Source organism: Lissotriton vulgaris, chromosome 8 (genome assembly GCF_964263255.1).
Source record: "Lissotriton vulgaris chromosome 8, aLisVul1.2, whole genome shotgun sequence".
In the NCBI taxonomy this organism is placed as follows: Eukaryota; Metazoa; Chordata; class Amphibia; order Caudata; family Salamandridae; genus Lissotriton; species Lissotriton vulgaris.
The window spans coordinates 696521951-696549728 of record NC_141696.1 but is presented as its reverse complement, the minus strand read 5'-3'; the positions used below and the strand labels follow the sequence as shown (position 1 = coordinate 696549728).

At 43.0% G+C, this 27778-nt stretch overlaps 1 protein-coding gene across 2 annotated transcripts in view; it reads right to left on the bottom strand.

The window, feature by feature from the left end:
• The window catches only part of GPM6B (glycoprotein M6B), a 463078-nt gene extending 435619 nt beyond the window's left edge, over positions 1 to 27459 (bottom strand). Inside the window, exon 1 of one of the 2 annotated variants that reach the window (XM_086934562.1) lies at positions 27217 to 27459. In XM_086934562.1, coding sequence (XP_086790688.1) covers positions 27217 to 27220 — 4 coding nt within the window. In that variant the 5' untranslated portion in view covers positions 27221 to 27459. The remainder of the gene's footprint in view (positions 1 to 27216) is intronic. The other variant, XM_086934560.1, reaches the window with a different exon arrangement.
• Positions 27460 to 27778: the final 319 nt, after the last annotated feature.

Sequence of the window (27778 nt, the reverse complement as noted above, 5' to 3'; positions counted from 1 at the left end):
AAAACACGTCATGAATGCATGTGCATCTGGGGTGGCCATGTTTGAATGAACTCATTAATTTAAGAAATACAATTAAAAACGAGGGCCATAGATGTGTGCACATTGATTGCTACCATCTAGGAGAGAAAGACCCAAGGATCTGCAAAGTCTATATATCATGGATGAAATGTAGTGGATTGTCAGTGTTTGTATAGTTATTCTGGCACAGTGGCACACCAAAAAAAGTCAAACTGGTTATCTTTCTGAAAATGAGAGAACCTACTTTCACATGATGCCCTTTTGTAGCATTAGGCTATTAATACAGACTAATGAAATTAGATTGGGAAATGCATGTTTTACAGCCTTCCTAATTGCTGCATGATTTTGATTGTCAATGGAGTGGTCATTAGAGACAGAGTATACCAGGAGGGTGAATCCCTCTGCTGCATCTATTTAGCCAGTACCAAGATGCATTCTTCACTGTGTCATCTCGTATGACCTTAAGTCAACAGCTGACCAGCACTCCTTGACATCAAGACCTTTGGCTTCAACTGCTTTTGCTCCTAGTTCAACTGTGCTCCGCTTTATCACAGATGAAAAATGGGTGAGCAACCATTAACTTAAACTGATTTCAGCAAAAGTGGAAGTCTTCAAATGGAGGAACCTGTCAACTGCAGAGCTGTGTGCTTAATGGTGAAAGGACCTTGGAGTCCCAATATCTCTGGCCAGTACCTACAGAAACTGTGTGTCATAATTGGTATCCAGCTCTCACTAATGCTTTAACTCACCCTGGTAAACACATTCTAATTCCAATATCCAAGGATACTGTAAGGCATTTCCCCTGCCTGATTTCCTCAGCAATAAAAGCAACAATCACCCTCATACTGTCCAGGCTAAATAATTCTACCCAAATACACCTGGGGGGTCATACCAGTTTTCAGCAGCGAGTCCAGAATACAGTGGCAAGGTTACTTCCCACCTCTTATCTTGGAACCACATCCCAAATTCCTTACAAGATCTGCACTGATTCGTAGTTTTCATTTGAGGCATCCTGCATCACACAGATAATGGGGTAGGCCGTCTTAATCTTTCCAAAAAGCTCTGAGTCTTAAAACCCATGTGAATTCTCAGGTCTAACGTGCCTCTGATCATTTTGAAACCAGGTCCAGGAACAGGCAAACTGACAACATTGCTTTCTCTGTTCAGATTGCTAAACCTTGGACTACTCAACTGATGTGAATCAGGACACTCACCGACTGTTTTACAATCTGAAATGAAATTAAAACTTGGTCCTTCAAATTGCTTTAGAATCACTGTACTGCGATTTGTACTGAGCTATTTGCTTACGTTCAGGTCTCAACAGGGTTCATAGGTTTATTTTATTTATTTAAAGAGTTTTATATAGCGCTGGCTAGACCCGAAGGTATCAGAGCGCTTTACATTAGGTTCCACAATGTAATTGAAAATTATCACAACTACACATTATGTCAAAAAATAAGCAATACATTAAGAGAGGAGAGAAAGGAGAGAAAAAATAGTGGAGGGGGAAGGGGAGGTGAGAAGAGGGAGGATGAGGAAAGAGACGACAGGAGAGACAAAAGGAAGGCAGGTGACGTCCAAGGAGGGAATTCACGGCCCGCCTCCCCTTCGGCTAAACTAGGTAACTCCATCGGGCATCAGACAAAATAGCTAAGTCAAGTGGCGAGGTAAAAGGTTCACAGAAAATCAAGGGGGGACTAAGGGCAAGGACAGTGGAGGGCAAAGATCAGGTGCTGGAAAGAGTAGAGAGGGGTGGGAGTTGGGGGGTAGGTGAAGGGGGAGGGGGGAGATAAGTTCAGGAGAGACGCAGGAGAGTTTGCCCAAAGTAAAGTCCGGCTGGGTATGCGATGGTCAAGGAGGGAATCTAAAGTCCATCTTCCCTTTAGCTCGCGAGGTAGCTCCACCGGGCATCAGTCAAAATGGCTAGGTCTCAGCTGTCGAGGGAAGTTCGCAGAGAAAAGGTCCTGGTGGGTGGGCGCAAACAGGGACAGGTGAAGGCTGGTCGAGGTCCTGACGATGATCAATGATTAAAGACTAGGAGAGGAAAGAGCATCGCACACGGTCTCACTGAGTCGGCCATCTAGAAGTCAGGCAGGGGGGACGAGTCATACCAGCTTAGATTTAAAAAAGTAAGTGAAATGTCATTATTATGGCGCTGTGTAATGAACATTTATGACCGGTTGGGAAGTCCCCCATAGGACTGTCACCCCACAGTGGTCAAGACAATCTGTTTAAACCATGTCTTTTCCAATTGAGCACGAGCATTCTGCCATACCCAAAGGCAGATCCAAAGATGGCAGCCAGCTTTGCAACTAGATTTTACCATGCATATAGGTTTCAACTTGCATGTTGTCGGACAAAGCAACTAAGCATGCAAAACCCGTTTCATCTTGACTCAGACAAGCCAATCATGTTTGTGTCAGATTGGGTGTAATCTAGTGCTGCGTTGTATTTCACCAAAGACAAAACCAAAATGGTTTGTATTATTCAGCTGAAAACTTGTTTTTCTATCCTTCTCATACCACAAACTCGCAAACATGAATCTTCAGGTTGTAGCAAAATGTTTGGGACACCTCTGAGGACTTCACGAACAACAAAACAATGCTTTTTACACAGATTGCACAGTTATGGTATGACCTATCAAATAAAAAGCAAGCTCGGGCTGGCAGAAATGGTCAAGGCATCCATATAAATAAAGCTTAAACTTGCATGAGATTAGGCCTGGCAAGTGCACGCGTACTGGCTTGCATTATATGGATAATGCTTTCTTGCATGCAAGACCGGCTTGCACCAAATTGGACAAAGCAGCAGTTCTCAGAAGCTTGGGCGTGCGTCAGATACATGCAGGAGCTACACAGTGGTACAATGTCACACAAGTGGAAGCAACATGCTACACAAGTCCTAAATTAACACAATTCCTTTTCAAATTGTAAGATGTGCCCAAAATGATGTTTCCGACGTGAGAGGCGGCCCACAAGTTTCAAAGACAGGAGTTGAAACAAAGAAATGCTCAATGTGAAATGCACAAGGGCATGAATTGAAATCTAAACCCTGTTTGGGGGGGAGGGGGTTGGTATAGCAGGGAATGCAGCTCAGCGTTTTGGGATATATGGATACATTTTGGCATCTAACAGTATTCAAGCTACAGGGTTCTGGACTGAAGCACTTTAGTGACCCGTGCATATTTGTGTGTACATTTACGATCACTTTCAGGTCAAACTGAAAGCTGAAAAATCATGTTCCTTAGAACCAGTTTCCCTGGTCGCTCATTAATATCTGCCACCAACCTTTGTCCAACACCATTATGCAGCCATTACTGTGCTTTTAACGAACACTCCTGCTCAGTTTACCGTTCCAGTATCACATGCACCTGACCAACAGAGATCACTGATTCACAACCTTTATTCAATAAGTATTTTATGCGGCAGCCTTTGCTATCTAATGGAGATGTAGTTACACCCCTTACGAAAAAACAGAAGGACCAAAGCAATTTGCGCATGGGGAAATTTACTATTTTTGGTTCCACACCCTTGCATCATTCTTGCTCTTCGACATTGGAATATACAATGCAATATCAACAGCCTTGGCTAAAATATTAAGAGATTCTCACAATCTACAATCTACTTTTGCAAACAGCCCTACACACATTAGCCACTTGTCATCAGTTCCAGTTAGTCAGCATTTAAAAATACAAAACCTTTTGGGACATAACTAACCGGGCAGCCCGCAGACCACCTTATGGGGTGTACCAAGTTGTTTCCCATTCATTTAGCCTACTTGAGAGTCCAAAGCAGTAGTGTATTGAAGAGGAGTGTTGGCATTAGCATGGCCTATTGCAGATTTTAATGTTAGATCCATGACCTGCCAGGGGTTGAGAAAATGCATACCAAGTGCAACTGGTCCTGGCAAAGTGTTAATTGAACAAAAGTAAATATCACAGAACTAGGATACCAGCGTCAAGAAAATGATATTGAAATTGGTCACAATGATTCCAATGATTCCTTTACTTAGTTACCTTGGTCGATTGCTGTTATACGCTGATTACTCCTGAACGTCTGCCGTTTGTGCTTCAACACTACAACGGTCTTCCCCTGAGTTAAGGGGGAGGTATTCTCCCTATACCAGACAAACAACAGCCCCCATTGTCACCCTGATAGTCCAGGAAATATTCTTGAAAAGCATGGACTCATTTTGTTCAGGAGCCTCACCCATTCTTAGAAATACTCAATTGAAAAGGAGACCGATTATCACCCCACATCTAACCAATCTTTTTCTGCATCATGAACAGACTAACCACTGGATTACTCTAAGATTCTTGTTAATTATTCCTGTAGCCACACCAACAGAAGTAATGTCAATAAGCAGAAACTAGGCAACTAAAACGGAGGGTTGATCTGTCAACCTGTGCCAAACTCGCCTAAATATGCTAAAGAAATATTTTGTAGATACAACATAATCTATGACCGAGAGCTTCAAACCCACATGTGACCAATTGGAAATGATTACAAGCCCACAGCCAACACAACGGTCTTCAAATGTACGCATTAACATAATCCAGATCTATCAAATGGTTTGCTTCAGATTTGTAACGGGAACAACAGAACTAAAAGTATGGGAGACACTGTTGAGGACTATTCCACGCTAGAATGCTCCAACATACACTTTTGGTAACCAAGGATTCATACGCACTACAGACAAATGGATATGGGAATGCCCAGTTCTATTTTTATTTCCCAAATGCATGGCACAGACTCTCTCATTGATCTAATATCTAAAATAATTTGTAGTTACCTTTGGTAGCACACAAACACCTACTTTCGTCTACCAGAAAGGTATGCAGGGAAATACCCACCCAGGTCAAAAAAACGAGACAAGTTGTGTTATATTATACACAGTGTGGTCCACGTTTTTTCTGTGTTCTCCGAAAAGCATAAAATAGACGTTAACAAACATGAGCGACTATCTTCTTGAATGAAGATAAATTCTATGGCAGTCCCGGAGGCTCAGATTATGCTTTTCAATTTGTTTACTACTCAAACAGCAGCCAATAAAAACACAGTAAATATGTAAAAACACTAAATATCCCAAGAGGCTTTGAATCACTCCTCCATTATCAACCAATCAAACGTGTCCTGAATACACAAAATAGCGAGGCACCATCTTGACTGCTTCTTTCTTTGCTGCTCCGCAGTCACGATAAGTGCCTCGTTATTTTGCTTATGGCTTAAAGTTATTTGGCCTTGTTTTTATGCTATCTTAAATGAGTTTAAATGATTTCATGTTTACTGATGTTTGATTGAATATCTGCTCACTAGCAGTGTAGCGTTTGCGCCGCGTTACACACACGTTCGATTTCCCTTTTGCCGTCTTTACTCATTCGCATTGACAGGGTGTTGCACTTCCCTTAGGTAGCCTTTTATTCCCCACGCTGTCTTTATTCTGTTGTTTGTGACTGTTTTTCACTCGCAGTTGCGAGCGGTGCACCCCGCGTACTGGCGTGCTACCAGCCAATTCTGCCCCTGCCGCCCCGGAGTGAGGTCGCATGCACGGCTCCGCTCAGACCGCTTGCATCGATTCTCTTGGGAGCCTGCACGCACTTACAAAGCGCTGGCAAGTCTCCCTCATGATCGCTGGTTGACGCCTTTCCTTGGGCTAGGACAACAGGGGAAGCAGCTCGATAGTGCAGTCGCCAGTACCAGCCTGATTTAATCCCAGTTTGGCAACTTTTGAGCATTTGTCTGGGCATTAACCATTGCAGTGTTTTAGCCGATTGCTAAAGTTAATTTTTGGAAATCCCCTTGAGTGATTTAGGCTGGAGGGGCCTGTGGTTCCCCATTAGTTCTAGTCTTCAAGGGGTGGTACCTTCTTCTTTGGCCTCACTGTCCCAGCACTAACTCCCACTTGGCACCCTTTCTCAGTGCTGAGTCTGGGTTGTAAAATTTGGCTTCCCACTGGGGATTTGGAGGACAATATACAGATATTCGCCAGAAATGTCGGAATGTATGGTCTATAAAGAGGAACTAGCTGCTAATGGTCCTGCAGAGGACGAAGACTACTATTATGATGATATGGACACGGTTTATCAATAAGAAATTAGATAAGAAATTGGATAAGGCCCTTTCCTCCGCCTTACTGCCTGTATCTCTTTGCCTTGACCAATCAATAGGTGCCCACCTACCCCCTGGCTGGCACTCCTAACCCCTCCCCTATTCTTCCCCCTTGCCTCTCTTGGCCACACATTCAGGTTTATTCTAAGCTACAGAAAACCAAAGAACATGAATATGATGCGAATCCCTTGCTCCCTTCCCCTGTTTCGGTCCTTACAGTCCCTATTTCCCCCGACTGTCACTGATACCAATACTGCTTCTGCCCAAGAATCGCGCCCACGTAAGCGCGCCAAAAAATATAAGCAATCTCTTTCCCCTGTCCAACCCTTCCCTTTCAACTTTGATCCCTCCATTATTGTGCACCCCGTTCCTCGGATTGGGCTCCCGCCCGACTGTGGCAGAGAAATTTGTCAACACTTTTGCATCATTGGATAAGTCGCAGTTCTCGCTCAAGAGGGTATTCCATCCCATCTCTGGCAGGGCCGGTCGAGGCAGGTGACGCTCGGCCGGACGATACAGTAATCCAAGTCCTCAATGTGGCTTTGCCCCTCGCAAAGAGGTTATACTGAGGAACCGGACAAGGCAGGCTTTTACCCCACCAGATCCGGGGGTTTCCGTGGGTGGTATAAAAGGGGCATCAACAAAGTATACAGGAACAACTATGCCCAATCCTCAGGTAATCCCACCTCTCCTTCCTATGATTCCTCTGGGGGGCAGACTAATGCACTTTCTGTACAATTGGACACAGATCACATCAGATGCATGGATCATTCACACTGTTCAGGGGGTATCAAATAGAGTTACTCTATGTTCCTTTTCAGGCAATTCCCCCTACTACTCTCCATTTTTCCTTACAAGAACAAGCTTTTATAAACTCAGAACTTCAAGAGCTTTTGGCAAACAGGCTATCTGTGTGGAACCCTTCATTCATGAAGGATTTTGCAGCAACGTCTTCTTGGTACAAAAGAAGAGAGGAGGACAGAGGTTAGTGCTGAACCTCAGGGAGTCCAACCCTATTGTTGTCTACAGATACTTCAAGATGGAAGGAATCCATCTTTTACGAGATTTACTACTGGAAAGGACGCTTACCTGACAGTCCCCATTTGCCCCTCCCATTAGAAATAGCTCTACTTTCAGTGGAAAGAGCAATGGTTCCGTTACCTGCCCCTTCCCTTCGGCCTTTCCTCAGCACCGTGGTTTGACCATACTGCTGAAGCCTGTGACCACTCGTCTTCGAGAGATGGGCAGCCGCATGATTGTTTATCTCAAGGACATGCTTCTCCTGGCACAGGAACCCACACTGTTGTGCAAGTCAGATGCCAGTCGATGGGGCTGGAGCGCAAGATGAGGGGATTATGCCACTGGAGGTCGGTGGTCCGCAGAAGAGTTAAACTGACACATCAACTGTCTAGAGTTGTTAGATGGATTGTTTGCCATCAGGTCAATCCCCCCACTGAAGAGCAATTGTTGCATCCTCCTGCGGACGGACAATGTCTCTGTGGTACTCTACATAAATCGCCCAGGAGGAACAACATTTTAGGCCAATATCACAAGGGAGTTTCGGCACTTTTGCCTGGCACAGAAGATCAGAATTATGGCAGAATACATTCCCGGCAAGAGCAATCAGGTGGCGGATTGGAACTCCAGGTTTCTGAGTGACTTCTGCGACTGGAGTCTCCACCCTTCTGTGTTTCGAGAGATCGTGGGTATTCGAGACCCTTGCTCGATAGATCTTTTTGCATCTTGCCTCAATACTCAGCTTTCCCGCTTCTACAGCTGGAGACCGGATCAGATGGCGCTGGGAACGGACACTTTTCTCCATCACTAGGGTTCCCAGAGGAATTATGGAATTCCACCCTTCACATTGATTCCAAGAGTAGCAGCTCAGGTATGGCAACAGGCAACATCATTAGTATTAGTCACACCATTATGGAAGACACATTCATGGTTTACGACTGTATTGGAGTTGTCCGTGGACCTGCAATTCCAACTGCCTGTTTTCCCGATGCTGCTCCATAACTCAGTGGGCTCCCCACATCCTCTGGTCCTACAGAATCAGTTAACCCTCATGGTTTGGATGCTCTCAGGAGACATTAACGAATTGAGGGCCTTTCATCGGCGGCTGCTGAGTTTATACAGCAAGCTTGGGCTCCATCCACCCGCAAGTGATATTCTGCATCCTGGAAGCGATGGATGGGTTGGTGCCTTCAACGACCGGTGGATCCAGAGGGATCTGATTTGAATGAAATTCTAAATGTGTTGTCTGAATGTGCTGAATCAGGTCTGTCTTGTAGGTCTGTAATAATTTCAGGTCGGCTTTATCGGCCGGACAGAATCACATTGATGGAAAACCAGTGGGAATGCACCTTGGTGTGTAAGTTGTTGAAAGGCATCAGAATCGCTTGCACGCCCGCCACGACCCAGATACACTACATTATGGGATATTTCAAAAGTTCTTTCTCTGTTAGAATCATGGCCGTACAATAAAAGCCTTATCTTTAAAGCAATTATCTGCTAAACTCACTATGTTGATGTGTCTTATTTCCTGTCGAAGAGCATCTGATGTTCATGCTTTAGACTTGGCAGGAAGGGTTTTCTCTCCACAAGGTGTTTCTTTCATCATCTCTAGGAGAACTAAGACAATGTCTCATTCGGTTGAGTATCCCGCTTTCCATCAAAATGAGAAATTATGTGTTTTGAAATGCTGAAAAAAGTATGAAGAAAGTACTTTAGCTCACAGATCAGACCCTCTGGGTCAGTTACTCTTGACAACCCAGAAACCTTTTGGCCCAGTCTCAGCGGCCCCTCTGGCACTTTGGACTCGGTGGGTGATGGCTGAAGCTGGCAATGATATTTCTGTGTATGGTGCGCACTCCAGTAGAGGTGCTATGGCTTCTAAGGTTTTTATTATGGGTTCTCGTTTAGAAGATATTTTAAAAGCTGCAGATTGGTCTTCGGACTCAATGTTTAAAATATTTTATCATAAACCTATTACTCATGTTTCTTCTGTTGTTGTTGGTCAGCTTTGAACCAGCATAATCTGAGACTCCGGTCCTGCCACAGAATAACAAATCTTCCAGCTATCGCAACAAGAATTTTAGATTCTATTAAGGACACGGAGACTAGGATAATCCCACCCGTTCGGACAGGTAACAGTTACAACTGTCATGTCCTTTATGATACATTAAATGTATGATGTTTTTTGCCCTACCCTGATACCATATTGGTGGTTCCATGGTTTCAAACTTGTTTCTACTTTCAGGAACGGCTTTCAAACAGAGTTGAATAGGTCTTTCCTCGTGACAAGGATGCTGGCGTCCCTGGTGGATAGTTGTCTCGTACAAGACTCGTTTGAAGTTTCTCTCCAATGAGAGTCAGAACTGTTGCTTATTTTGTTTACAGGACTTTTGAGACTCCTTATTGCAAAGAAAGAGGCAGTCAAGATGGTGCCTCGCGATTTTGTAAATTCAGGACACGTTTGACTGGTTGATAATGGAGGTGTGGTTCTTGGGATATGTAGAGTTTTTACATATTTACTGTGTTTTTATTGGCAGCTGTTTGAGTAGTGGAGATATAGAGAGGATTAATCCTCGCCTTTGTGTCCTTAATAGGATCTAAAATTCTTGTCATGATAGCTGGAAAATGTTGTATTTCTTATCGCATGCATAGGGCCTCGACTACTTATTTAAACGATGCAGCTCCTGACAAAATTAGGATTACAAATTAAATTTGTTTATAACTCAAATTCACCATGCCCAGAGCCCACATACTTGTGAAAATAGAGTGTGTACCCTTGGGAAATGTTTATAATTGGGATTGGAATCAAATAAATAAATAGTGCTGCGCTCTGTGCAACTGTCATTGTTTTGATTATACTAGATTCCCTTTCAAGAAAATTCAAGAAAAAATGCGTTCAAGCACACAGATGAATGCTTCAACGTATTTGTTTTTTTTAATTGAATTTGACCTCCAAGCAGCAAAACTTGTACACAAATGACGTTTGTTTGTTTAAGCATAATGCACTATTCAGTAACTTGATGCCTGGGGAAATACACTTTTCACTATCTCGGTATAATTGTGGTATATGCTTCTTTTTTCCTAAAAATGAAAAGTGAATATATTCAAGAGGAATGTGAAGAACAGAAAAAGTCAAACACTGAATGATCTATGCGCTTTCTGACGCACTGTAACTTTCCCATGCATGAAGTGGCGTGTAAGCAGAAATAGTTTTCATATTCTGTACACACAAATCTTTACTGGCCCTAATTCTGAACAGCTGCATCCACACTTACAGAAAGGAACACATCATGCTTGCCAGAAAAAAAGGCATTAAAACAGTCTCAGCAAAACAGATAAGTGCAGCATGGTTTTTAGTCAGTGACAATTGAGGCAGTTATTGGGTTTGTTGAAAATCTAAATAAACCAAATTACGTTTTCTGATTATTTAGCTCAAAATGCAGAGACCACTCCGTGCTTTGCTGGAAGTACTTCGAGAACCAATGAAGAAACAGTGTTATCGCCTCAGGACATTAATCCATCGTTTCTTCTGTTTATCATGTTTTCTAGGCATAAAGGCTTTACTAGCATGCTTAGCTTTGCATGAAAATATGCACGGTTTAAATCCGCAGGGTGGCTTGAAAGTACACAGACCCCCACTTGAACTCCTTGGGAAGCTGAACTTTTAGAATATCTGGCAACAGCTGCAGCCAATGCCCGTGAACACATAATAGGGGGGAGAGAAAACCAGCAGATGACAGATCTTCCTTGACTGGATGATTCTTCGAGATACATCTCTTATTTTTCGCCAGTAAGCATCGTCTAAAAAAGAAATTCACAGGCCATCAGATTGTGGAAAGTGCACAATTCACCTTTTTTTGGTCTCTTGCACACAGTAAAAGCTGTGTGGTTGCCAAACACCTATTGTGGGCTGACAGGAACTTAAAGGAGTTTACAGCCTTCTCGTTGCTCCCCACTGTTTGGTTTCTTTTGCTTGCTCTGGTTTGCCCTCTTCTTACATTTGTCCAGCATATGGAGCATTAGCTCAGTAAATATTACAAAATGCAGCGGCCAGATTCATTAGGAGAGTGCTGTTCCGCCATCACATTTCACCACACTTGCGGAGCCTCCTCTGCCTACCCGTCAATAGGAGGACTGAATTTAAGGAGCTCACCCTAGCCTACAGAGCCTCTAGAGATCGGGGCCCGGGCTACTTGAGACATAGACTGCAAAACTACCATCAGGACCATGTTCTGAGATATAATCACTTGAAACTGCACAAGGTTCCTCGCTTCTTTAAGGCTAGGATAGGCAGCAGAGCATTCTCAGTGAGAGCTGCGTCACTCTGGAATGCTATGCCTCTCCACCTCCACATGAGGGAGTCAGAACCGGCCTTTAGAAGAGCATTGAAAACCAGGCTTTTTAACCTCCCGTAGTTCACCCCTTTTCCCTCCTCACTGTGAATCTGCAATCCAGGGTCGGGACACCTCAGTTGGAGGTAGCTGTGCGCTCTATAAATTGCACTTATTATTACTTATTAGAAGTAGCAAACTGTGCCAGTAAAGTTTGGTATTGTGTTGTGCGTGAGTTGCACTGTTTGTGTGTGTGGTTATTGTGTAATCGGGATGCGGTTGTGCTTTGAATTCTGCCTTCAAGAAGTGGTGAAGCTGACAAACTTCACAGAGTTTGTTAAGTATGGCATTTGTAGGTCACATTTCAGTCAATTCTTTTTAACACACTTTGAGAAGATTGCGAAGTTTATTTTTTTTACTAAAAATTAACTTGGACACCCATAATATATAGTCTGAGCATTGCTTGAGGTGGGGACCTGGCAACATAAACTGTGCCCATGGAAGCTTAAAGACATGCCCTTAAATGTAGGGCAAGAGTCTACTTTATATTCTATGGGCCTGCTGTGGGTGGGTATGCAAAGTGTGTCAGCAGCTATAGATGGCAGAGTATCTCTGTGTGTAGTATGTGCGCTCCGAGTTCAGGGGCGCACTGGCGAGAGAGTAGTGACGTTCATAGTTGTCCATGCTCAAAATACCCAACTCTGGCCAAATCAGTGTGTGCCAATGCCTCTGTAGACAATTCTATAATGCAAATTAGAGGCAAGTATCAACTGGTCTAATTAATGTATAATCTCAGGAAACAGGTCAGGCATATTCTGCTTTCAGACAGTTCCCAGGGCTGGACAAAACAGGTCGCCCCAGATGAACTAGGAGATGTATTGAAGACTGACCATACACATTCAAAGCAGGGGTAGCTAGTTGCCTGGCAGATCTGGAACAGAGCTGCAGTCAGCCAATTGAGCTTTGGTTGGCTCCTTGTTCTAAGGGAGAGTTTTGGTTTGGCAGCATGTAAATGTGTACTGCCTACACACTTCCTAAAGATATTTGAAAAGGCAAGCTACTTCCCAAAAAATACAGATTCTGGTGCGCTCAAGCAAAGCATTTTTACAGGTGATTGTCTTCAAGTCCCAATAGCATTGTGGGAGATAAAGTCCTTGCACCTTTCATTTAATTTAACAATAAAATACTGGTCGATTTTCAGCGAGGTAATCTCCTTTCATTTAAAAGTTCATTTTTCGCTCAGTAGGTAGCATGCACCTTTCTCTAGTTTATGTTAAATCAACTAAGACACAAACTGTGTCTGAAAAACTCAAAATGTATTTTAAAAGATGCTGGCTTCAGTAGCACAGAGAAAGCCAGTTACATAAAGCACAACTCCCAAATATCCATTCTTTTTTCAATCAGAGAACAAATAACACTCTCATCAACCTCAAAATCCATATTCTAGTGCAAAAGAATATGCCAAAAGTTCACTATCACTTTAGTAGGTTAAAGTATATGAAAAGTCTTGTAATGTTTATATTTCACACCACATTTTTAGGGAGGGTAGTTGAACACAGGTAAGAAATATTATTGCAGGATCTAATTGACCTACATGGCATCAGTAGCGGCTTCTGGAGGGAGTGCTATGGGGTGGTGGGGTGAGGTGGGGCGGGGGAGGGGCAGGGTGGGGTGTAGTAAACTCTGGATTGAGGCAGAACGGAGTTCAGTAACTGAATAAATAAATAAAACGAATTACATTGCACACTGCAACACTAAACCAGCGATGCAGCGCGCAATGCAATTCGTTTTATTAATGTATTTAGTTACTGAACTCCATTCGACCTTAATCCAGAGTTTATTACCCCCCTACCCCTACCCTGCCCCTCCCCCCGCAGCACTCCCTCCAGGAGCTGCTACTGCATGGCATGAACTACTGGTACGCCAGTGAGCATCGCAATAAAATTGTCACTTCTAACCCATCTAAAACCAAACCCTTCATGCCCCATGGCTCTCACACTATTTTATCAAGGTCGATAAATGGTCCATTACAACACTAGCATCTTTGTATTGGTTATGATAACTTATATTACAGGAAACCTGCATTCTACTGTTACAGAAAAAAGGATAAGAGCCTGCTTATCCAGAGTTCAAGAGTGCTGTTTATTTGCAATCAAGGTAAAGTAACCAGTGTGTTGTCACTTACAAAACAACTTATTATACGGTACAGCCCACTCAAACATAAGCAATGCACCAGTGGTCGTTTTAATAACAACATTCTTAAAATTAATGCCTCAAAAATAACATACAGTTTAATGATGTGCAGAAGGAAAAATATGTTTTGTCAGAGTCCCATAGAACAGTAGTTTGTATGGGTCTAGTAATAATAGAAGGCAGCGGTTCTTAACCTTTTGACTTTGGTGGACCGCCACTAGATCACTACTGGAAGCAAGGGACCACTGCCTAAGCAAGTTCTATCATTTGAAACTCAAAACAATACTCAAAAAATAGAGAAACAACTACACATTAAACAAATACCCATATTTTGATATATTTAATTTACTAACAAACAAATTGTGAAGAATCAAATTTTTTTTTTTTTATAATGGGAAGGATGGGGCTTTTCAAAATGCAATTTTATTTTTAATAGTGGAAGCAATATGCTAGACTCTACCTTATCATCTTGTCTTTTTAGCTCCTAATGCATGCTTTCAATTTTATCTGCAACTCAGTGCGGCTTCAGTTAAGGATACCAGTCACCCATACATCTGTTGTACTTATGCTGCTCCCAGAATCAGGACAGGGATACCAACCTAATATATTTTGCTTTCCTTTTAAAATTTCTTCACATTCACAGAGTGTTATAACACTTTCAATTTTGTTTTTTATGTATATGTATGTTATTAATATGCTAAGAATATAAAAATACTCAGACACCCTAGTAGGCATTGCGGACTCCCATTTAAGACCCACTAATATAAGGAACTTTTCCCAGGATATATAATTGTTAATATACAATACATTTATTAGCATACCAGAAATACCTACTAAATAGATGTAATGTGTGACTCAAGATAGAAAAGTTGATTTTAGCAATGCTTGCCATTTGTACACTGTAAACCGGCCATATGTAATGCGCGTTAAATCCTGCAGTCTCAAGAGTCCCAGGAACTATTGCACTCTGCGGTCTTTCACTCAACCAGAGGCCCATGGGTGACTTGCAACAACATCTGGTACACACATGATCTGGGCATCTTTCCGGCTCCATGGCAAGAACTCAAAATGCTAAAGCATGCGTTAATCTTGGAAAAATGGACCCTGCTGGCAACAGGATGTGAACACAAACATTACGCGTGCACTGCTCTTCTGTTACAGCTCTTCAGACTCCAGGACTGAGTAGCATGGAGCAAAAGTCAAACAGCTGTCGCATTACACAATACATTCCTATGGTCTTTCATTCGGCTCCCCGCCTCCCATCACAACCTTTGTCACAACGACAGGTATTTGCATTGATGTGTCTTCACGTATAGAAACAGAATTAAAAGCATTGCTTTTAAAGAAGCATTCAAGAGTGAGGGGCTCTTGCAGAAATTGTATGTATTTATGACATAATAGTGAAATCAATCAGGGCAACAAAAACATGTTTTTTTAAAAAAAAGTAATGCACTTAACATGCACATTTATTACTGTAGTAGAAGACGACCAATTCCATGCTACTACCATAACACAATTTACGTAACGTGAGAATTCACTTCTTACTGTCTCACATACTCCAAGCTAGTTCTGATTTTCAGAGCGCAAAGAAACCAATGCCCTTTTAAAGAGATTTTAGTTCACTGCATGGCTTTTACCCATGTGGGGAGGAGTCGAGGAGATTCATAACACGTGTTCGAAACGTGCTTTTGTCCTGGGACCATGCCCAGGGAGCTAACCTGAAGGAAGTGCCGAGCAGGAGCTACCTCCATTAAGGCATCCCCACAGAAGATTCGATCTGGCTCTAGGGATTCAACTTAATCTTCTTTTAATCAGTTGTTTTATGATCTATGGATACCTCAGTTTAACCCTCACCTAACCTCCTTCCACGCCCATCTACCTCGAACCCCAACAACACACCCCCTAGCCCGCCCCTCACCAACAACTTGGCACCAGCATGAAGTAGCAGACCTGTGCGCCATTCAGGAGAGTGGCGGGTCGGGGCAGAGAAGTGCATAACTGGTAAAATAACAATTGCCAGTGCCCAAAGCACTGCTCAAAGGCCTGCAGCTGACATTATTAGCTGCGTAGTCCTGAATGCTCCTCGTACCTGTTTAATGAACCACCAGACTCTCTCAGCCCCATTATCCCACTCTTGCAGATTCCTGCTTTCTCCATTTTTGAGTTTTTCCATATTTTTCTTCCTCCTCCTTTCCTGTTTGTGTTTTTTTTTCCTTTTTAATTTGGGAAATGTCCGAACAGGAGAAAAAAAAAGTGCTGGTGGTACCTACTGGAAACCAGCAGCTCAAATTAAGCCTCGGGCCAGAAATGTTTGTGTTCAGAGGTCACTCACAGTTCTGATGTAATCAGCCAATGACTAGGCTGTAAACACAAGAAGGACCTCCTGTTGCTTATTTTACACACAATTGACAGCAAGGGTGCCACATTTGGCTCTATCTAGGGTGCTACCCACACAGACCAGTCCCGCATGGCCCTTCCCCACACTCAACAATGGAAATAAAAGGCATTTTACATTTCACATGCACGTATGTGTTTTTTCAAGATTTCCAGAAAAAGTGTTGGTGAAAATCTAGAAAACGGGCACTTTCCATGGCAGGCTTAAGGAATCTGTGAGAAACATCTAAGGGACCTATCGGGAGCTTGGGCATCAAATCCACAAACCCCTGCAGGCATCCGCACCCCGATTTTCCTTTACCACTCCTCATGCCCCCACCCACAAGTCTCTCTCCCTGCCCTTCACCCCCCACCCTGCCCACCAACACATCTCTGTTCTTTAATCGAAACCGGCTCAGCCCCAAGGCATCTTACTTCCACCTATGCCACACCGTCCATGATGCCCACTCTCTGCAATGAGGACGAGAGTCCCACCTTCATTCTCCTAAATCAACCCAACTCAAGGGCACTGCCCACATTGATTTAATACAGCTTCCCTCACATCAATAGCGGACAGTGTATGTGAGACTGCCCAATGCCCTACTCACGGTCTCGAAGTTCCTTATTCCTGACCCGTGTTGTACGACCTGAACCATGACTTCATAGGTGCTTTATGTAAATCCCTTACTCCCTGGATTGAGTGGGCTTGTTCTGACCTCAGTCCAGCTCTTCAGATGATTTGCAAATCCCTATGGGGCTGTACTGTTTTTTCCACTCCAAAAGTTTTTCATAAGGAATTGGGTTACAAGGAATCCCAAACCCCAGCTCAACAGGCAACATCACCCAAACACCCAGGCGCCTGACACACAAGTTCCTGGTGTGGCCTTCCAATGTCCAAGCACCCAACTCCTTGGGAATGGGACTCTCCCTTTGCACCCAAAGACTACATGCTTGCCATCTACTTGAGGTAAATTCAGCATTATTTGCTATTCCACAGATGCACGATCTGTTGACTGGGTAGGAGTGTTCTGCTTAATTCAGATACTCTGTCCATCACCACCCCCCTTTTCTGAATTGTTTTGTCCACCATAAGCGTGGAAGGGTATGCTCAGACATGAGTCCCTTGCTCACTGCACCATCAGGATTCAAACAAGCCGGGCCGAAGACGGCTGTAATGCCAGAAACCGGTCCCCGGAAGCTTGTTTCCTTTCCAGTATAAGAATTGGCTTGGTAGTTTGGTCTGCCCTGTTCCCATGATGCACTGGGCCAGGGACAGACTAATTTGCATGTAGCCAGGTTCTGAGCTGGGATGGTGCAGTGAGCTAAAAAACGGTGATGGATCAAGCCCTGATCTGTTGACTGGATAGGAGTGTTCTGCTTAATTCAGATACTCTGTCCATCACCACCCCCCTTTTCTGAATCATTCCACAGATGCACAGCACTTTTGCTTCTTCATATCTGGGGCCGTTCTTCACCATTTTAATATATCTTTAGTACTTGTCAATTTTTTTCAGGAATACACACTCCTTGTGAATGGAATTCTACTTTTTAGCTTTTGAAAGTGTCTTGTATCCTAAATGAATGATTGATTATATGTGCATGTGCGTACGTTAACTTATATCCCCGGTTTGTTTGTTTGGCTTCGGACTTTACAAAAAAGTTGATTAATACCAAATTGAAAACACTTAAAAAAAACAAAAAAAACGCAATTCTAAATCCACCTATAAATCTGAAAGTTGCATATTTACAAGTAAAACAAAAAAAAGAAAAGTTACTTTGAGAAATATGCACATTGAACAACTGAGCAATCCGATGGGCATTTCAAAGAACTTTATAGCAGAAAAGTGGTAAGTATGTCTGACCCTCCGAGATAAGCAAACACATCTTTAAAGAAGTTTTAAAAATTGCCTCCATGACTTGAAGTTGTCTGCAGATTTCAAGAATGTACTATCTCAACTATACAACCGTACACCAGCACACAAATGTATATCAGAACCACGCAATGCCTTTACCATGAAAATGTAAGTATATCTCAGGTGAGTGAAACATTTTTTTTCCACTGAAAAAAAACAGGTTACTGGCACGTTCTAGTAAGGCTCAGATTTCACTCCTACAAAACCAATGAGCCAACTATAACTTGTACTCCTGAAATGCACTGCTAAGGACCTCACATTACATCCCTCATAACAGTCTGTGACACTGCTGATGGCATCTCAAATGACATCATCCAGAAAACCACTCACACACCAAATCCACACCCTGTACAGCCTCTCAAACACCCACCCCACACACATACCCACTCAAAGACCCACACATATAATCATACACCCACTCATCCATACAGCACTCATACCCACTCACCCATACAGTCACTACAGTAACTGACACACCCACTCACTTGCTCATACAGCCACTCACATACCCACTTACTCAACCATACAGCCACTCACTCATCCACAAACCACTTACATACACATTCATACAAGCACTCACACCCACTCACTCACCTCTACATCCACTCGCAGATACTGTGCAAAACACTTAAACACCCACTCAAACAGCCGCTCACTTACCCATACACCTCTTAAACACCAAGTCACTCACGCACAGAGCCATTTACATACTGAGTCAGTCACCCATATAGGCACTCGCACAACCACACACCTACCCACAGAGCCACTCACACAGCCACTCACTCACCAATACAGCCATTAGTATACAGCGACTCACACACCGACTCACTAATACAGCCACTCACACACCCAATCACTCACCAATACAGTCACTCATTCACCCATACAGCTGCTCACACATCCACTTATTCACAAGTACAGGCACTTAGACAACATTGTTAAAAATAGTATCACTTATTAGCCGTACAGAAAGAATAGTGATTTCACTTATGCTGTAGCTTAGTACATATCTTTACGTCTCAGAAAAGTTAACAAAATGCTTATACTCACTGGATGATGCCATCAGTGATGTCACTGACCATGTCAAGAGTGATGTAATATGTGAGATCATAAGCAGTGCATTGCTGGCAGTGACTATAACTTGAATTTCATTGGTTTTGTACGAGTGAAATCTTAGCCCTACTATAAGGTCCCTGTAACCTTTGTTTTTTTCAGTCAATTTCTAAGATTTTTTTATAATTCTATTTCCTTACTATAACATCCCTGTAACCATTGTTTTTTTTCAGCAAAATTCTAAGCTTTAAAAAAAATCTATTTCCTAACTATACCGTCCCCGTAATATTTGTTGTTTTCAGTGTATATCTGTGGCTTTTTAAATGTTATTTCCTAACTATAATCTTTGAGAGTGGGTGTGGTAGTGGCTGTATAGGTTAGTGTGTGGGTGGGGGGGTGGCTGTATATGTATGTGAGGTGGTGTCTGTGAGCCGCTTTGTGGGTGGGTGACTGACTGTTTGGTTCTGTGAGAAGATGTGAGATTGGCAGAATGGGTGTGTGATTGGTTTTCTGAGAGTTTGTATGGGTGTCATCAGTAGCTGTGTGAGGGACTGCGCTAGAACAGAATCACACTTGCCCCTTTATCCAACAAGATTCCAAAGCTTTGCACAAAATGTCTACCCGACTGGAGTACTTTCTACTGGTTAATTAGCAAGTGCTACCTGGTTGGGTAAATATTTACTGCATATTATACACTACCGCTGCGAAATGGACCATGGAAACGTCTCCAGTGACCATGAGTGTGTTTTGGCAATGTGATGGTTTCTCATGCGTCTTCATCCAGAAATCTGTGATAACATGAATCCTTTTAGAGAGAAGATAACGTGACTACAAAGAGCTAAATCTCCACCAAACAAAGATCCTTCTTCTTAACTATATGAAGTAAGTTATTCTTTGTTTGGTGGAGATATCCTCATATTCGTCAGCATTAAGAACGAGTCACTAAAATCGTCGGGAAAAACACTGGGGGGCCTTTTGGTAAGCTGCCCTCATCATGTCGAAAGGCGGGAAGACCATTGCATGCTAAGAAGGTGAACGGGGCGGGGCCAAACAGACAGAGCTTCAGGTGATTTTGCACATTTGTCATAATCATTTCAAAGGAGAACCATGGACTCTGCTCTCACCAGGTTAAGACAAGAAAGAATCCACTTGTCACAGTCACTACAGATTGCGCTCCAGTAGAAAGATGTATTCACTTCTACAAAGCATTTCAGATCTTCTTTCAATGTGGAACCGCCCAGAAAACACACTTGCTTTGCCTTTGTCAAGCCAGGAGGTCAGGATAATTCGTCCTTTACAGAAATTGAGCTTCAATTGGGGCACCAGCTATATTTATATAGGTAAGTGCTTCCCGCCAAACCTTAATAGATGCGTGGCCCCCCTCCTCGGGCCGCCTTGGTCCCCAGGGACCCAGTCCCCAGGGCCCAGCAACATCTACCCGGGTGCTCTGACACCACCCAGGGGCTCCAGTGTGCTTTGGTTGCCCCCATGGTCCCAGCAGGCTCCCCACCTCCTGGGGGAGCCAGCATTGCTCCTGTGGGTAGGGAGCTGCTAAATCTGTAGCTCCATGCATGTGGGAGCAGTCTTTCATAGGTTTCCCTTTCCGCATGACAGGAGGCAGGGAAACAGATAAAAACTCCGCTTCCAGCAAGCGGGAGTAGTTTGACAATTCCTGCTTGCTGGGAGCGGAGTTAGTGCTTGCTCTCGCTTGGTGCAAGCTGTCACAACTCCCACCAAGCAAAAGCAAACATCTATATCCCAATGGAAGGGCACTCTGGGAGATAGTAGAGCCGACCATGGGACGTGGTAGTCCCCAGGACCATTAATGGCTCCAGAAGGGGGCACTTGGGGAGATAGCACGTTCTGGCCCCAGGACTGTATACAGCCTGGGAGGGGTCCACAAGGAGAAGCTGTTAAAGTACTATTTTGGAGAGAGAGAGACAGTGGAAATGAAGTATGACTTTTGGGTAGACAGAAGAGATTAATATTCTAGTGTGGGACTGTACTAATGAGCAGTTTATGGTTTTAACACTAGTGATATTAGTGAGCAGCAGTTTTAAGACTAGCGCTATCATAGAACGAACTCGGTTTGGTAGATACTTGAACATAATTTTTAATAAAATCTCTTACATGATGGGAGGATTGAACATATGCCTTACTGGAAGACCAAGCAGTGCAAACCTCGTCAACTGCGCACTGTACATAATTCATAGTAATAATTACTGTATTTTAAATTGTCTGTAATTATGTATTATTTAATTCATTCTATTGATGTTGTATTTAATGTAACAATTTTTATTATTGAACCAATAAACTCATTCATTTATTCTGAGCAATTAAAGTGTGATATATGAGAACATTTTTATAAAACATTTGATGGATCTTAATTGAATTTTTAAAAGGTGAATCTGAACTTACATTTTCATGCTACGAGAACTTGGACCCTACGTTCGCAAGTTAAGATCTACTGGCAGGGAATAGGTGGGTTCATGTGTTTTTCCACTCCAACTTGCAAAGCCACTCCCATTTGCTTAGTTAGCCCTTCAAGCAGGCACTTGCAAGCTTGGGCAGAAGAAATGTTGCCAGCAGGGGAACAAAGTCACAGCACCACCCGAAGAGATCCCAAATTTGACATGTAATGATCATTGCCCACCTCAGGTGACATGCTGCCAATTGCTCACACTATAGACATTTTATAACTTACAAATGAGACCACACAACAACCTATACAGAAAGGAGCGCACAATCACCAAGTTAAGCATTACAGTTCAAAGACAGGGTAAATTATCAAACTGGCCGGGGACTGAAACGCGTCTGGAGAGAACACGGAGGACTACAGATAAGGACCTTAACACAGGGCCTGGGATCATAGCAGAAATCGGCATTTCGGAAAATGCGTTCTATGTGGAATACCGAGTCTTGACGATGATGTCCATTTTGGATGAAACTTCGGCAAGATGTTGTAGTAATATTTTTCTATTGAAAACATTGGATTTTTAAAATAAAATAACAAATTGGAAATACACAAGCAATCCCTAAGGACTTTCTTTGAACTGTGATGCTAAAAATAACTATAACAAAGCATTTTGCTTGTGAAAAACTTAGTGATTGTGAGCTCCTTTCTGTATAGGTTGTTTTGTGATTTTTCGTGGCCCAGTGGCGGTGGGACCACACAAAGTTGAACGCAGTGGGAGGCTATTTACAAATTTCCCAGATTGCACATGTGTGCACGTTCTTTAGCCCTCACTGATGGGACATTTTTTTGTCACATTAAAATGAGAAGCAACCAAAAATTTCCAAATAATAACAACCAAATCTTTTGCCTAGATGTAAGAAGAGAAACCAGACGAGTTCGTTTTTGCTTGAAAATTTTCTTCTTATTTCTTTTCTTCTTCACACAAACACACAGCCAACGCGTTTCACTTAAACATAGGTTTCTTCAGGGTAGTGCTTATAGACTGAATTTGGTCACGAATGAAGAATACAACGTCACACTAACTGTGATCTATTCCCTGCTGACGCGCCTCTGTATTAGTGAACCCTGGAGCAAAAACGTTGACGACTGAAGAGCATCCAAAAGTGACCACCATGTACAAGTTACTGTATGTGGCGGTCTTTTCGAACCCTTCTGGTGCCAAACATGGCTAACAATTAACAGTACCAAGGATTTGAGTGACTCACGTGTTTTTGGATGATCTTCACTCGTCGATATTTTTGCTCCAGGGTTCAGTAATACAGAGAAGTGTCAGCATGGAACAGACGTTCACAGTTACAGTGTGGCACGGATGTTTACTCAATAAGTGATTAAATTCAATCTATAAGCACTGCCCTGAAGAAGCCTATGTTTGGGCGAAAAGTGTTGCCTGCATGTCTTTGTCTGTTTGAAGAGTAAAGAATAAAAATTAAAAAAAAATTCAAGCAAAAACCAACTCGTCTGGTTTCTCTCCTCACATCTCAGCATACGTTTTGGCTGTTACTATTTGAGAATTTTCAGTTGCCTCTCATTTTTATCTTATAAACTGTCTAGCTTTAGTGGGAACAATTACTAAAGAATCAATGGCAAATATTAAGCCCTCAAAGACCTGAAAGACTGCAGAAACGCACCAAATGGCAACTTACTGCCAAACCAGAGTATACTGGCAAAGTTTGAAACACGTTTTCAGAGCACCATATTTGCAGGGTTGGAACTTTGGAGCTCCCATATTAAGGTAGCAAAACCGCCAGGGAGGTGTATGGGAATGGGTGGGAGGGAGGGATCTCTTTCCTTAGAAAATGTGTAAATAAATGCCGTCAATTAAGGACTTTTTGGTACTACTTTGCAAATATCCATGCTCAAATCCATTGACTGTAGAGGCAGCTCTGAAAGGGAGATTCTAATAATTACAGGTCTGATGCTTCCCACATTGTATGTGTGCCAATCAGAAATAAAGATGTGTACCCAAGAGAAACGCAAACAGGAAGCACTAAGACTGCAACCAGGCTGAGAAGTACTGTTCTAAACCACCACCAGGAACGGTCTTCTTTACCTTATGAAGTAAGCTAGAATTAACCTCCTACAACGCAATGCCCATATGACTGGTTAAAGCTCTGTTGAATGTGGGGATTACATATCTTGCAACATTATATTTCAAGGCAGCCAGATATTTAACATCATTCTGGTCTTCTTTACAACTAGGGATGTATAACTTAACATGCAAATATATTGTTTGAATCGGACTAGTGTATTTATTATTGAATGCTTGCTAACTGGTCTCCCTCAAGTCCTGCTAAAATGTAGAATAAAGCATTGACTGTCCAGTTGTGCTTCTGACACTGCTAAAATGTGGAGGAAAGGCATGAGAGTGTCCCGCTGTGGTTATAACACCTATTTCCTAGAAAGACACAACTGTGACAAAAAGGTATTCGCCAATGCCTAAGAAACCAACTACCTTCATAACCAACAAATTAAGGACATCGGAGTGTGCCACGCATATCTTGGGGAGACTGTAAAAAATGCAACTGGATCAGGTCAGTACAGACCTGCATACAATCTGATGGAAAAACACACCGCGTTGGGGGCTGTTGATCTCCTATTATGAGGGCTTTATGATTAATGAAAAAGTATGGGTGGGGTCTCTTTAAAGGGGACTGGCTTAAGAAGCATAACTAGGAATACTTTCCAAGAGGTGTGGCTTATATAACTAAGGGCGTGGCTTAAAACAATCTAACAAAATCCTGTCTTTCCCATTGCATATTACCTATCTAGTATAGTATAGATATCACTTTACTCGATTTGGACAATGCAAATCATAAATGTACATAAAAACATACAATTCATTATGACATGTTCAGTTTAGACCGCAGATAAAACATTGCATCTCAAAGACTTGAATTCAAAACTCCAGATAAAAAAAAAAATAACAAATAAAAACATACATTTGGAGTGGGTAAAAATTGCAAATATATAATAAGGCTGGCCGCATCTGACTGAGATTCATCAACAACAAAAGCGGCTGAATAAAATTATGTCTCAGTATGGTGTATTTAAAACAAAAAAAATGATATGCAGAGTATACGTGATGAGGCTAGGTCACATGTGCATACAGGGAGCTCAGAAATCTTGTGCTATCCTAACATAAGCTGAGGGAACAAACTCAATTTAAAATAGATCAAATGTTTCTATGATGACAAGGCATATCCACGGTCAGATAACATTATATGTTACTTGGTATTTTGACCATATATAATGGGTCAGTAAACTCTTAGTCAGAACAAAGGCTTCCCTTTTCACAAGCCCTTTGGCTTGTGAAAAGCATGTTTGACTCACAGAATGTCTGCTTTGTTCTTACAGTCTAGATAGAAAAAAATGTCAGGTCTACCAAGATCAGTCAAAGTGAAAATAATATAATGCAACCAAGGTATACGGTTCCAGTAATCCAGACCCATGTAATCCCTTAAAATATAGAAAGTGACGATTTTGTGCACCATATTTAGGTATTGTGTAAATTGGCTGCATTGCCTCCAAGAGAGGGGCATTTGTTGTTGTTCTTCTCCTGCTGCCACACCCCCATTGCCACGGCGGGTTTCTTCACCATCAATCTCAAGTAGAACTGTGATGATAGAAGGCCAAGGTGGGAAGTCAACAGAATGACTCCTGATCCTCGTTAGGAAGATAAGATAACCGTTGGTAAGGAGCAGCTATGCTTTGGTACTGAGATGCACTTCTTTATTTCTAAAGGCACAGTTATTTCTCCAGACGGTATGGATACTTCAAATTGGTGAATATGTAAATATAAGTGTCTAAGATGTGAGATGCCTCTGCAAAGATCTCAATCACCCAAAGATGATATCAGAAGTTCGCCCAACCCAACCCTTGTCTTTGCATTTTTGTACTTTGTACATTATTTGTTACCATCATGAACAGTGGAGCATAGATACTACTATGCAACGACAAAAACAGGACAGGGTGAACTTCTCACACACAAGAAAAGAGTACTTGAAATTTGTTGTGGCCGATCCCTCAAGTGCTGCTTTCTGGAAATGGAAACCTGCATGGCTCAACATAACTACATTGTTTAATTTCATAATAAAATATGTTTGCCACTAAATCCTGATATATCACACCCATGAACCTTTCACTAATTAAAGCTCTCAAATGTTCGAAGTCCATGCCCAAGTACCTTATTCTCCAGGTTTTTTACTGAATATTGTTGGATTTGTAGTCATGCTAGTACCTTATAAAATTAGCACTAAAAGTCCCAGAATACCAAAAAGACCTTAATTGGATGCCCTAATCACAAATGGAACTGTGAATCTTGAGACGTCGGACTAAGAGATCCGAGTTGCTGTGAACACCTTCCAACATTATACTCCTAAGCACTGGACTAACCAGTGGTTGAACCTCACTTTTCACAATTCTCAAGCAGGACTGACTGGACTGGACAAAGGAAAACCTGGTATACAGTGGCACAAACACGCTCAGGCTATACGGACGTGTGAGCCATCTGAGGATGCGGTACAGTGATTATAGGCATGCAAGTGATTTGCTGTTGCAGAAAATTGAATTGTTTGAAAACATTAAAAAGGGGCGAGGCTCTTTCCAAACTTCCCGGGCGCGAAATGGGGTGTGCTTGCATGTTTTAAAATGGGATGACACTAACGTGTTTTCCTGGAAGACTTCTCGTTCCTTCTCTGCTCTGGGCTAGAACATTTTAAAAAGCGTGCATCGCAAGCCTGGAGTGTGCTCAGGCAGCATTACCACTCAGAGGTGCGTGCGAGAGTGGAAGTTCCAAAAAAGCCAATGCGTCCAGCCAAGTTACTTAACAGTAGTGCATTAAATCGGAAGTGCTGTCCGTCCCGAGGAGCTGCAGCTGCACTTCTTTAAAGTGAAAAGGAGAGTGAGTACCTTGCTTTTTAGCTCTGCTGCAATACATTTAATGGCAGAGTACCGGCAGTTTTCTGGAGAAAACAGGCACTCTCTTCCAGCACTTTTGTATTTCCATTTAAAGCACTGGTTAAAAAGGTCAGAGTTCCAGCCAGATAACTAAACTCCAAACGCGTGACTCTCAATCTGGATTTAAAATGGGGGAAGTCTGTTCTTCAGAGAGACTTCAAAGTTTGGCCTCTCCTTTTGGAACTTTATATAGATTCATGCCCCGAGAAGGACGGGCGTTCCAACACATGTCGAAATAATTGTTCTACTCCCACTCATTTTCACTCTGGAAAAAACCATGATTTTCCAACTCCTGATGCTCATCGACAGCGCATTCTACATTGAAACAGGGCTAGTTGTCCCGCTGCTGCTGTTCCCTGCACTTCACTTCTTTTCATCCCGACTCTCCCAGTACAAAGTAAACAGAAAGAATGGTCAGGGTGGGGTTCAAATCACCGCCAGCGAAGAGGGGACTCTGACGCTATCCTAGCGTTCAAGTGTGCGACCTCCCCGTTTCCTACCCTGCACCTTGACCCGGGCTATTCGCGGCTCTCTGATCCGGTGGGATTACCGGGGCTAATGCTGCACACCTGTGGCTTCATCTCGTGCAGCGCGCGAACGCCCGCAGAGCCTCCGTTCCACCTCGTTGCAGAGCCTCTTGCCAAAGGAGTGCTCTTTGCAAAGTTTTTGGCACTTTCGGACCATGCCCGGTATCGCCTCCTCACACGCCCCTTCTACCCAACGCTATCTGCAGCCGGGGCAAAACGGCAACAGGGGCACAATACTCTATCTGCGCTTACCCATGTCTGGCCTTTTGAGTGCGCCGACTCCGGTACTGGTCCCGGGGTTCTGCGGAGCTTGATTCGGTCGTGGGAGTGCAAAAAAGACGCTGGAGTCCCGGACGGTACAAGCAACTCTCACGCTTCAGCTCTCCCTTCAGACATCGGCGGCTTGCTGGGGAGGCTGCTGAGGGGAGTTTGACGTCACCGCCCCGCGCGCCTAGGCGGGGGGAGGCTTCCCTGGCCGTCCCAGCGACGTTAGTCAGCCAGAAGACTTTACATTCGCGCAAATTTCTCTTTGGGAAATATAAACCTGTCACATGTGCTTCCCTGTCAGTCGGACTGTTTTGTAACGTTGCACCCGCCACGCCAATTCCACCCTTTCCTTTCTCTTAACGTCAATCACTGTCACATAATATCTATTTTTTTCGTTCTCTGGGGGTTCCGTTGAGTGTGAATACGAGTGGACGCGTTTTTTACGGCCACCCAAGTTTATCCTCGGATCACAAATATTTGTTGCTCAATTGTTGGCTGAGGAAGTTTGCACAATCTTCCGGGATCCCACTTCTTAGTGTGTTTGAGG